Here is a 12,202-nt window from a genome sequence, read left to right as displayed (position 1 = left end):
GTTTGGCTGGGCATAGTTTTGGACTCACTGGTGTTATTAGTGATTCAGCAACTTAAGAAAACAATGTAGGTTGAAAAATAAATGAGTTAATATTTATTATTAATAACATGGTTTCCTAATTGCAATCAGGGAAAACATTTCAAAGTGGTGGCAATTTTATTGGCCTTCGTATTTAACAGTGACAATTCCATTTGCAGTACTTTTAGAAGACGCACTGGGCATGGCCTACGAGTCTGAATAACTATAACATATCTATTTCAAGTTAATGCCACATTTTTTCGGACTGTTTCATTTATTGTTTAAATGGGATGCATGTCGTTTCAGGGACATGCAACTAAAACCTCAAATGTTTTAAATGAGTTTAACTTTCTTTTTTTTTTACTTGACATTAAACGGAACTTTGAGGTTAGGAAGGATGTCAGTTGAGGAAATTAAAAACGCCTACAGAGCTAACTTGTTCAGGTTTTTACGCCACTCCCCCCTTTGATTCTGAATGGAACATCCTGGAATGGTTTGGCACTAGGAAAAGCCGAATGGCTCTCAACCATTGCTCTCCTCTGACAACATCACAGGGGGTAACAGTATTGCACACAGCGACGAAGTTCAGAAGTCGGATTGTATGTTACTACGAATGCCGTTCGAGACTTTTGACGTTTCCCTTCAGGCCCAAACATACGTTTTCGGGTAATATATTTTAGTTTGAAATAAGATAAAAAACTTTGGATAACTCTCAAGCAACTTATACTTTTGGAATGCTTCCTAAGTCTACATATAAAGGTAAGCACGTTTACAAATACAACGATTGTAGGAAATGTATTAAAGATCCTTTATTCCTCTCTTAAACGAACTGAGTTAGAACTGCACTCTGAGAAATTAAAGTGGGTTTAATGTACGATAATTAAGGCAATGGCACTGTGGACTTTCCCAGTTTGAGTGTCCTGGTCCATAGGTCACCCACCCCCCTCATCTATTCTTGCGATAAAATTTTAGTCGTAATATTTTATGCATTGCATTATCATTTCTATGTGTTAACCCTCTGCTATAACTTTTCTTCGGATTTTTTCTACCCATGAGCATGTAGTCACGTTGTGCAGTGTTATCTTCAGTCTGGTGACATTTCGCCGGATAGCCAAGCAATTTTTTTTCTCTCCCATTTGTACATTTCTTCAGGAGATCATAGAGTCAGGGCAATCTCTGTGCATTCACACTTGAAGACATGTTGCGGGCTCAGGCGGATTTAAAAACACTGCTACCGATTATCCTACTGTTAGACTGCCTCTGGGCTTTGGACCTCAAGCCCACGAGATGGCCACTCTTCCCTCAAAAGCCAGTGCTTCTGGCCTGGAACGCACCCACAGAGGACTGTGCCCCACGCCACGGCGTCCATTTTCAGTTGGGCCAGTTCCAGATTGTTGCCTCACCTAATGAGGCTTTTGTCAAACAGAACCTAACCATCTTCTATAAAGACCGCCTGGGCTTGTATCCATACTACCAGGAAGATGGTACTGCAGTGAATGGTGGGCTGCCCCAGGTAGCCAGTCTCAAAGAGCACCTGGATAAGATGCCAGAAGGTGTGCAGAAGTACATTCGCGAGAAACAAGCAATGGGCCTAGCTGTCATTGACTGGGAAGAGTGGCGCCCACTCTGGATACGGAACTGGGAAAACAAAGATGTGTACCGCAGTCGCTCCCGCCAGCTTTTGGTCCAAAAGAACCCCCCCTTGCCCACAGAAGAGGTGGGGAGGGCGGCTCTGAAGGAGTTTGAGATGTCCGCCCACAGGTTCATGCTGGAGACCCTGAAGCTGGCCAAATCCCTGAGGCCCAACCAGCTGTGGGGCTTTTACCTGTTCCCCGACTGCTACAACCACGACTACAGGCGCACTTTGGAGAACTACACCGGCCGCTGCCCAGACGTGGAGGAGGTTCGCAACGACAGGCTGAAGTGGCTGTGGACGGAGAGCACGGCCCTCTTCCCCTCCATCTATATGAGCTCCGTGCTCAAGTCCTCCGCCTCCGGGAGGCAGTTTGTCCGGAACCGCGTGAAAGAAGGCATGCGTCTGGCGTCATCTGGAGATGGCCTGGCGCGGCCTGTTTTTGTTTACGCACGGCCCACCTACTCCAACTCTTTGGAGCTGTTGACGGAGGTGAGGAAACTCCATCCCAGTCGGGCATAACTTATGTATCTTTCAAATGTATGTCTTCATTACTAGTGTATTGTTTTTTAACTGATTACAATGGATTGTTCCCCACTCCTGCCGAAAATGTCTCTGCATGACAAGATTTCATCATTGTTCGATGCTGAGCTATTGAAATTCTTACGTTCAACCGCAGTGTTTTCCTGTTAAATCCTGGCACAGGGACAAGTTTCTAATATCAGGAATTTCCTAAAAGAAGGGGAGGATGGGTGTTGGTCATGCTGCATATCATCACGCCAACACTCATTTCAGTACTTCCTGTTGCGTTTAGGTACAGATAAGAGCTTGTAAGCCTAAGCTTACAGGGACTCTAACCACCCCCTCCCCACCCCTCCACCCTCCCTCCGGCAAACTCCTTTGAACTTGGTAGCACAAATGAGTCCTGCCCTGTTATGTTATTTTAAAGATTGTGGTTCTGCCTCATGCCTCATGTCTCATGTCCAGACAGATCTGGTGTCCACTATCGGGGAGAGTGTGGCGTTGGGAGCGGCCGGTGTCATCCTGTGGGGAGAGGCAACGTACGCAAGCAGTAAAGTAAGCGGCATCACACTTGGCCTTTTGACACCAGCAAGTGGTGCTTCTGAACAATTTGTCCGATTGCTGGCCATCAGTCTACATATAGCTGTATGGAAAGGCAGTTTCCATACAGCAACATACATAGGCCCAATTCCATTTCTACCCCTTACCCCTTCCCCTTACCCCGCCCCCTTGTTTTGAAAGGGGAAGGGGAAGGGGAAGGGGAAGGGGGAGGGGGGGGGGAAGGGGAAGGGGAAGGGGAAGGGGAAGGGGGAGGGGGAGGGGGAAGGTGAAGGGGTAAGGGGAAGCTGAAGGGGTAGAAATGGGATTGGGCTTTGGGCCCAATCCCATTTCTACCTCTTCCCCCTTCCCCTTACCCCTTCAAAACAAGGGGGAGGGGTAAGGGGAAGGGGTAAGGGGTAGAAATGGGATTGGGCCATAATATGGCTGATTATGTATGTTACATTAACTTTGGGTGGCCATTTGCGGTTCTGGTTTTAAATGACCTGACCACAAAGGGATTTGATCATGAGGATTTCATAGAATACTTTTGTTAATACAAATGAAATGAAAGTCTAGATCTTGTGATGATGCAATTGTTATTCAAGTAACCTATTCAGTCCACTATCACTTTACTCATTTGGAAACAATTAAGGGTGACAACTATGTACACAAATAAGGAACCTCCACAAGCTGGTCCTCATACCAGCCAGATTAAGAACATCCGGACTGACACTTAATAGTGAAAGAGGAAGCAAAGTGCAACTGTTAACATAAAAGAGGATTCTATTTTAACAAAGTATTTCTTCATGTTTAAATAGAATGAGGAAGTTACATTTTATCTATATTTAGATACTTTATTTTTAATCACATTCCCCAACAATATATTTAATTTCTCCAATTGCCTTGCTTGGACCCAATACTGCTGCAGTTTACCACATTGCCTAAAATCCATTCATAGCATCTCATTTAGCACTGAGGAGGTCTTTCCAGTTCGTCTCTCTTTGTTCAGCCCTAAATCACATGTTCTGTATCCCCCCCACCCCCACCTCCTTGACCAGGTCAGCTGCTCCAGCCTGAATGATTATTTGCGCGGTCAGTTGGGGGAATATTTGCTCAACGTCTCCACGGCAGCAGAGTTATGCAGCCAGGCCCTGTGTGCCTCTCAGGGCCGTTGCCAGCGGCGAGTGCCGGACGCCGACGTCTACCTGCACCTCGACCCGCTCTCTCACTCCATCGCCGCTCAGGGCAGGAAGCTGGCAGTCACCGGTGAGCTCGGCGACGCAGAGAGGAGCGCGTTCCAGGAGAATTTCCAGTGCCGCTGTTACAAAGGTTACCACGGTGATGGGTGTAATCAACAGAAGGGGGCGGCCCGGGCAACCGTGGCGTCGGTGGTGGTGCTGGTGACCCCCCTGCTTCTCGCCACTCTCCTTCTCGGCTAACCGTGCATTGCAGTATTTTTAGCGTATGCCAAATTGTAGACGTACACGATGAAGGGCTTGTGTTTGCTCTACATTGAAGTGGGGGATGTGGATGCAGGGAGGGACATGGGAGGGAAATTGTCGACATGAGAGTCGAAGCTGTCTGTACTTTTTTAAATATACTTCATGAGATCGAGAGCTTGCTGGAAAGGATTTGTGTTTACATTTTGCTCTCCCTTGCCACTTGCATCAAAGGTGGATTATAATCATGGTCTCCAGTTCCATAGATTTTTCCCAGGGGAAATGCAATGTGATTGGAGTAACTGATAGGCTAATGTGATTCTGATATGAACATATATTTGTATTGTGCATCTGATCAATAGGTAGATGTAAGAGTGTTGCACTTAGCTCTGGTATCGGCACAAGATGGCTCTAGTGGGCCTTATCCAAAGACTTTTCACTGGCATCAAAACTGTGTATGGAAGCCTATGCATTAATATTTATTTGAATGTATTTTCAGTATCTCATTAATTGTCCTTAATATTTTACAGAACATGACTACTACACAAAAAACTTCACAAATGTCTGACTTCTAGTTCAACAGCACTTTTATTGTAAATGCAGAGCCAGAGGCCGTTCATGTTTTACTTTCCTTTACCAGCGAAGATCAAATGTAGAATACCCTGAGATGATCATTACAATTGCATTAGGGCTTCTCCCTCCCAAGTATTTTCTTTAATACATGTTTTGATAAGTAAAATAAATATTTCGTTTTTACCACCTGTTTTGTATTAGATTTATTACTGGACTCTTCTATAACAAAATAATATTGGGCAATGAGATTCTATGTTGTGTTCTTCGAGGCAAACTAGACCTTTAATTTATTTATGTATTTTTTTTATGTCAAACTGGTATATGCCATTTTGACGAAAACATATTTTAGCGATTAGGGACGTGTAGATAATGCTGCAGCCCTCTATAGTGTCCCTCAAAGAACAACGTGTAATGACTCAAAACAATGGTTTACAATACGAAATGTGGCAGCGAGCAGACTAGTAGTCTAAAGTTTGAGCGCTCAACAGGGAGTTTTGCATGCATGCATCAATCCCATACTCTTGCTCGGGGTAATTACAGGGTTTGGTTAAGCCAGAGCTATTTTCAACCAAAAGAGTTGAGGGGGATTTGAACATGCATTTACATTTTCGATGTTGATTGGTTGTGACTTGCATGACGTGCATACATCAAATAAACTAGGCTGCTGTTAGGACACCCCCAACCAAAGGTAATTATCCAATCAAAAGGCTTCGATATAAAAACACATTGTAGCGAGGATGGTGGTGTTTTAAAGCATGTTTGATGATTGATCCAAAAGTGCCAGTATCTTTAAATTGCAATAGCCTCGGCACACTCTACAATAAACGGATGGATGGAACAAAGGACCCAATTAGCGGCCAGGTAGGAGCTGGGCTGTATGCCTATCAGAATTCCATGATGAAATACAGAGCTGTTCAGCAAGTGCCGAGTTGATGGCCATAATCACAGCATGTTCACGGTAACGAGAGGGCTAATGCAGTGGCTTGGAGTGCTGGGAAGAGAGATGAGATAGATACTGAAATAGCATGCGGACGCGGGGAAGTGAAAAGCATTTGACGGCAAAGGGAATGGACAACTGGAAGCAACAACAGGACACAAGTATCCAGGGGAGACATCATTGCATGACTTTAGGCTAACTTACATAAATCAGTTAGAGGGAGTGGAGAGGGATGCAGTCAGAGGCGCAACTGCCTACTTTCTGGGGGGGAAGCAGACACATAGCAGGCGCGCCCCCCCCCCCCCCCTCTCTTTTTTCTGGCCACAAATTGTACGTAAAACACATTATTGAATCAAAAAAATCATTTTGAGTGCACCAGGACCGATATCCGATGTTTTTTTTGAGGCAGCCTTTCTAAGATGCTCTGCCAGTGTAACATCATACCGTGCTATGAGATCAAGGATACCCAGAAAAATGTCAATTTCTAGGATTTCCTTACTGTGCATTTCCCCCCCTCAGTGGCAGGTTTCTTTCTGCAAGGAAGTGTATGCAGTCAATCAATCGAGTCAACAGGCTCTCTGCAATTCGCTATCAATAGTTTTACCTATAGGCATAACAAGCGGGATGCCAATTCTTTCCACATCAGATAAGCATTTATGCGATAACCACTATGGTGCTTCATTATTTTTGAAAGACACTGCCAGTTATATACCCCACCACAAGGCGCATGTCAGCAACTCTAGTTTTACCAAAAAGCTTATGCAAAACAATAGACTCTGTTAGAACTTTTGGAGTACTGTAATCAATAGGGGTGGGAAAATAATCGATTCTTCGATGCATCGGGATACTGTGTAACGATTCAGTCTCGATTCAGATAAGATAATAATCTTTATTTTTTGATTAACTTATCTGAATCGATTATTTTGTATCAAATGTATAACTCCGTTTTTACTGGGTCTATTTACATAAAATAAAGACTTGCATAGAGATTGAAGCAAAATAAAATAACCACAAACAAGTTCCTTTTATTTTTCTTGTCATGATCTGTTATATTGTAGGCTCCATTCTGATCAGTAGCCTACACAGTTGCAAGACAACAGTAACCTGTTGTTTTACTAGTAGTAGATTTAGCTAACCTGAACATTTAAAAGCCTCCTCTTGATACTCTGACATAAAAACTACTGTCTTTCAACCACTTTGAAAAACTTTCTTTCATCCCTGCGCACTCTTTCTCCTTCCTAATCTTTCTTTATGTTGTGACAAGCGGCGAAGCTAGACCTTTTTTGGGTGGGCTCAAGCCCACCCAAAACTTGCCTTAGCCCACCCTATCGTTTCGTCCTCAAATCTAATATTCTATCTTTTTTTTTTTTTACACAAGCAATGAGAGAATGGTGCTGTACACTAATGAGCACACTTAACATAGTTTCTGCTGTTTTGTCTGTCAAAAAGGTTAGCTAGTTCTTATCAGAAATCCTCGATTTCCAGCTGTGTTATAACATGACCAGGTAATAATAATAATAATCATTTTAAAACCTTGACATAATCCGTCATGGGTTTATTCACGTTTATCTGAGATGCCCACCCCAGTGCAGCAGGTGGTGGTATATGCACGTCTCAACGGATCGTCCTCCACCAACAACAACAGAGGAAGAAGAAGAGGAAAACTATTTTCATTGATCACAAGACTTATGACCAAATCAAAACATGCTGCAAACCAAAATAATCTGCTGACATTTGTTAGCGGTATAGGTACGTACTAAATCTTTTTTCATATTTCTGTGATTATAATGTCATTTGTATTCACTGAATGAAGAGAATATATTTGTTTTTTGTAAATTGAAATGCAAGAATTCCGATTTGGTTGACTTTACAAAGTTAATAAAACGGCATAAGGTTAATGCAACCTAGAACACGTTGACGTTGTTAGGATGGGATTATTGATAATAAAGCGCTAATGTCACAACGCAAGTGAGCTACTGTTATTCACTTCTACGTGGTATTCCACTTTTCTGCGTCTTCTCGGTTTCTGTAGACGGCACGTCACGCAGATGTATTGCGGTTGTTTAGGCTATATTAAATGGGAAATGGTTGAGGGTTAGGAGATAATTTAATCTGAATAAATGAGTCTGAGTCAATAGGAGACAATGTTTTCAAAACGTCATTGGCGGTACTAACGGGGAGCCCGGGGGGGCAGTGTTCCCCACATTACCCACAATTATTACAGAATTACTTTTAGCCAACGAGAACTAACAGAACAATAAGGTGTAAAGTAAATGTCCACAGCCTGTCTCCCCCCCCCCCCCCCCCCCCCCCCCCCCCGAGTTTGAATTCTCTCGAACTGCCACTTCAAAATTGAGCATACGTTTGGGTTTAGGCTCATAATCCTGACAAATTAAATGTGAACAATATTCCTACCTAGAGCAGTCTGTCATAAGACGAACTATATTTGTTCACGCTATCTGCCTCATACAAGTGTCATGCACTTTGGCTTTGCGTTGGGGTGTGGCCGTCCCTTCTGGCTCTGACTAGCTTGGTTGTTCAGCTTCTACGAGGGTTCATTACTGCCAATATGCAATGCTCAAGGGAATCGATGCTTCCCCTTTCACAGCCAAGTCCCAGTCCGGATGTTCCTCATTTGGCTCGTAAGGTTGTGAATGTTCCTTATTTGTGAAGATCGTTGTCACCCTTATTTGTTTCCAAATAAGTAGACTGAAAGTGGACTGAATAGGTTATTTTAATAAAAATTGCATCTACAGCATCATCACAAGATCAAGACCTTAATTTAATTTAATCATAACATAATATATTCACATTGAATTGAAAACGTGAATATCCGCTCCATCTTGAATGAGGAACAAGAAGCGAGTGAGTTTTTAATGCACATGACCACTGTTGTATGACCATAATCATATAAACAAATGTTGCATTGACCGCTATCTTTGAGAGGCCAAGAGCTGCCTGTAAACAAATACATGTAAACGGGTAATGCGTTTTTCTGGTTAAATCACTATTAAGTTTACGGTTGAGAAATAAAATGTTACGACTTTTTGTCCAGAAAAAACACAGTTCCCCCTGTTTTCTTGTAATTGTTTCCAGCCAGTCTTGGCCTCTCAAACAAAGCGGATTTGTAAAGACAAACCTGCAATGTATTTTACATTGTTGTTAGACATTTAATAATCTCAAAGGGGTTTTAGCTGCTAGTATAAATGTATGTAAAACAACATAATGATCAAATATTCAAAGCACTCTTTCTTTTTTTTATTTAATTTGTTGCAATTTCGCATGCATAAAAACGATCCCAAACTAGCCTCTGAACGTTGTATTTTCCAGTTGGCATCAGAATCTGTAATGTTTATCCTTTATGTCCCAGGTATGTGCTCCTCTATTCCTCTACTGGTCCTGCATGCGGTGGTGATCCGTCTCTCATCAGGACAGCAGTATGCAGCGACTCCTCTTTCCCAGGTCCCGTTTGCGGCCGTCTGGAATGCCCCGACGGCCAACTGCAAATCTCGCTTCGGCGTGGAGCTGGACCTGGGGGTGTTCAACATTGTCCGAAACCGGAACCAAAGCTTCATGGGAGACAACATAACCATATTCTACGCAGATAAACTAGGGCGCTATCCCAAATACAACCAGGGGGTGGCGATCAACGGCGGTGTGCCGCAGAACGCCAGCCTGGCCGACCACCTCAGGGCGGCGGCCCGGGACGTCGACGCCGACATCCCCGACCGGGACTTCGTGGGCCTGGCCGTGGTGGACTGGGAAAGCTGGAGGCCGTCGTGGAAGAGGAACTGGGACACCATGGAGGTGTACTGGCAGGGCTCCAGGGCACTGGTGAGGTCCAAACACCCCGACTGGAGTCCGGCTCAGGTAGAGGTCGAGGCCGTCAAAGAGTTCGAGGCCGGCGCCCGTGACTTTATGGAGGGAACGCTGAGGCTGGCGGAGAAGGAGCGGCCGGGCGGTCTCTGGGGCTTCTACGGCTTCCCCGGCTGCTACAACTACTACAGCCGCAAAGACGCCAACTACACGGGCGCCTGCCCTCCTGTGGAGCTCCAGAGGAACGACCGGCTCTCCTGGCTCTGGAACGTCTCCACGGCCCTGTACCCCGAGATCTACCTGGACATCCGTCTGCGGGAGCTCCACGAGGAGGTTCTGCTGTACAGCCACCACCGCATCATGGAGGCCATGAGGGTGGGGGCGCAGCGGGGGCCCGCCATGGCCCCTGTGGTCCCGTACGCCCGCATCGTCTACACCTACTCCCTGGATTTCCTCCCTCAGGCAAGGCTGTGTGTGGTGGGCAGGGGGGCCGGCTGGTGTTGGGTTTCTGCTATGTGGGTCATGTGGATGCAGGGCGGTAATCGCGGTGTTGATGGAAGCACGGCGGGCCCCTGATGGTGTGTGTGTGTGTGTGTGTGTGTGTGTGTGTGTGTGTGTGTGTGTCTGTGTCTGTGTCTGTGTCTGTGTGTGTGTTGGATTGCAGGAACATCTGGTGTACACCATCGGAGAGAGCGCCGCCGTGGGAGCCGCAGGAGTCGTGCTCTGGGGAGACAACCTGTTTGCAAAATCCAAGGTAGGACCGCTAACCCTTCCTTTATTATCCCCCTTTCGTAAAACATTCTATATGTGTGTTGGAATTGGTTGGGCTTTTGAATCGATGTGTGTGTGTGTGTGTGTGTGTGTGGGGTCCACTTTTGCGAAATGTAATGGCTGCACTCTTCTTGATTGATCAATCATTTTTTATCGATCCACTGTTGATTTCCCTTTCTGTTTGGTATTCCTTTTCTTAGGCTAATTGTGAAACGATTAAGGCCTACATCGACAAGACCTTGGGCCACTACCTGGTGAACGTCACGTCTGCGGCCGCTCTGTGTAGCCAGGCCATGTGTTCATCCAGGGGCCGATGCCAGAGGAGGGAGCCCTCCTCCCGGGCATACCTCCACCTCGACCCCGCATTCTGGAAGGTGGTGTCTGATGACAAGCCCGGAGGAGGGAGGACTTACAGAGTGCTGGAACAGCCAGAGTCCAGGCAGGCGCTGAACATGGGGTCCAAGTTTAAATGTGTGTGCTACTCTGGCTGGGCTGGGGAGAGCTGCGCCAAACCACTTTAACGCACTGCAATATCGGCTCCAAGGGGGAAAGAGTTGGACCCAGGTTCTTTTGCACAATCCTGCTAATTGTGGGTGTTTGTTTTTGATTGTATGTCATGGCAGAGCAGCGGTATAGTTTTGCCTAGCCTAGGTTTGTCACATGTAGTCCTGGCTGACCCGACGGCCGTTATTCACTAAGGCACTAAATGTGAGTTACTTGCCCCATATGAATGTTGTTACACAAAGCATTACTTTCAACAGTAAACTACAACTTGTTGTTTCTTCCACATGGAACTCTTTTTTTATTTTATATTACACACAACCACATTCAATTGTCATAAATATTTGGCCTGTTAAGCCCTTTGAGACTGTACATGTGATTAAGGGCTATACAAATAAAATTGCCTTGACTTGAACGACAACTTTTTTTGTTTCATTAGATGGCTTATCTAAGGAAAATATTACATTTGATGTATCTCCAGATAACATGCATGACGATTGCTTGGTCTGTGTTGTGGTAAATGAGCATATACCAGCCTATTTGACCTAGATAAATCTTTATCCGCAAATCCAAGAGCCTGTTATTACTATCATTATTATACCCAGCACAAATGCTTGTGACCAGTAGGTGGTAGTATAGAAGTGTTACAACCTGTTGTCGTATGACTTTTGTTATGTTTAAACATTTTGATATCATTTCAGGTATTGTCTTTAGTTGGTTTCTACTTTGTTTGTGTAAGTATGAAAGAGTAAATGGGTGTGTAGGGGTTAAAAGGCTATGGGTTACTGGAGTTGGAAAGACCATTTCCCCTTCCATCAGCATTGTGTCTTCGATGAGTTGTCTTTGTGTGAAGTTGAAGTTATGACCTTACCTTTTGTGTGCGTTTTGAGTTCTTGGAAGCTTAGGGGGTAGAATACACTTGGCCAACTGGTTCCAGCTTGATGGCCAAGGCTAGCAGACGGATCATACTGAGAAATGTATACATCAAAAAATATGCTGTAGACTTATTCAAATACATTTCATGAGGAATCACTGGAACCTTTTATGCTGGACAATTTATGTGCTCAACCTGTTTTCTTTACTTCGATTGATGAAACTAGCCCCCCCCCCCCCCCCCCCTCCACAAAAAAAAGAAATGAAAGAATATGAGAAAGATGACCTTGAGTGATTTAAGAGACGTGTCACATGGCTGTTATCGAAAGATCTACTGCCACACCAAAATGGTGGATGGCTGATAGAATGGCCTTTTCCTTCACCCCCGAGGAGAATGGGACTGGAATAGCAGGGTCCCAGAAGGCCTTCTGTCTTCTCATTTCATCACCGTTTGTTGATTGTCAGGCAACGAGAAACAGATCAGAGGTTTTTGAAAGAACGCAGTAAGATACTTAAGGTCTTTACCCTTTTCTTTCTTGCAGACAGAGTTGCTCTCCGAACTAGACAAACTGTCCTGTT

The 12,202-nt window shown here is 44.8% G+C and overlaps 2 protein-coding genes across 3 annotated transcripts; both read left to right on the top strand.

The window, feature by feature from the left end:
- Positions 1-483: 483 nt before the first annotated feature.
- hyal2a (hyaluronidase 2a) lies at positions 484-4,911 on the top strand. Its single transcript, XM_030375173.1, has 4 exons — positions 484-777; positions 1,171-2,143; positions 2,639-2,728; positions 3,772-4,911. The coding sequence occupies exons 2-4, from the start codon at positions 1,217-1,219 to the stop codon at positions 4,150-4,152; spliced, it is 1,398 nt and encodes a 465-aa protein (XP_030231033.1). The 5' UTR covers positions 484-777; positions 1,171-1,216; the 3' UTR covers positions 4,153-4,911.
- Positions 4,912-7,268: 2,357 nt separating this feature from the next.
- On the top strand, positions 7,269-11,165 carry hyal1 (hyaluronidase 1). Of its 2 annotated transcripts, none has more exons than XM_030375244.1 (4): positions 7,269-7,411; positions 9,033-9,940; positions 10,143-10,232; positions 10,450-11,165. In XM_030375244.1, the coding sequence occupies exons 1-4, from the start codon at positions 7,351-7,353 to the stop codon at positions 10,768-10,770; spliced, it is 1,380 nt and encodes a 459-aa protein (XP_030231104.1). In that variant the 5' UTR covers positions 7,269-7,350; the 3' UTR covers positions 10,771-11,165. The 2 variants fall into 2 exon arrangements, with proteins under 2 accessions (XP_030231104.1, XP_030231105.1); XM_030375245.1 differs by lacking the exon at positions 7,269-7,411 and adding an exon at positions 8,297-8,527.
- Positions 11,166-12,202: the final 1,037 nt, after the last annotated feature.

Source organism: Gadus morhua, chromosome 13 (assembly GCF_902167405.1).
Source record: "Gadus morhua chromosome 13, gadMor3.0, whole genome shotgun sequence".
NCBI lineage: Eukaryota > Metazoa > Chordata > Actinopteri > Gadiformes > Gadidae > Gadus > Gadus morhua.
Note: the sequence above shows the minus strand (reverse complement) of the source record. Positions and strands in the feature narration are given on the sequence as shown.

Bases quoted from the DNA above. Each gene is read 5' to 3' on its own strand.
- hyal2a (XM_030375173.1), top strand. From the start codon at position 1,217: ATGTTGCGGGCTCAGGCGGATTTAAAAACACTGCTACCGATTATCCTA. The intron at 2,144-2,638 runs GTGAGGAAACTC...TCTCATGTCCAG, and splicing joins CTTTGGAGCTGTTGACGGAG to ACAGATCTGGTGTCCACTAT. The intron at 2,729-3,771 runs GTAAGCGGCATC...CTCCTTGACCAG, and splicing joins CAACGTACGCAAGCAGTAAA to GTCAGCTGCTCCAGCCTGAA.
- hyal1 (XM_030375244.1), top strand. From the start codon at position 7,351: ATGACCAAATCAAAACATGCTGCAAACCAAAATAATCTGCTGACATTT. The intron at 9,941-10,142 runs GCAAGGCTGTGT...GTTGGATTGCAG, and splicing joins CCCTGGATTTCCTCCCTCAG to GAACATCTGGTGTACACCAT. The intron at 10,233-10,449 runs GTAGGACCGCTA...TCCTTTTCTTAG, and splicing joins ACCTGTTTGCAAAATCCAAG to GCTAATTGTGAAACGATTAA.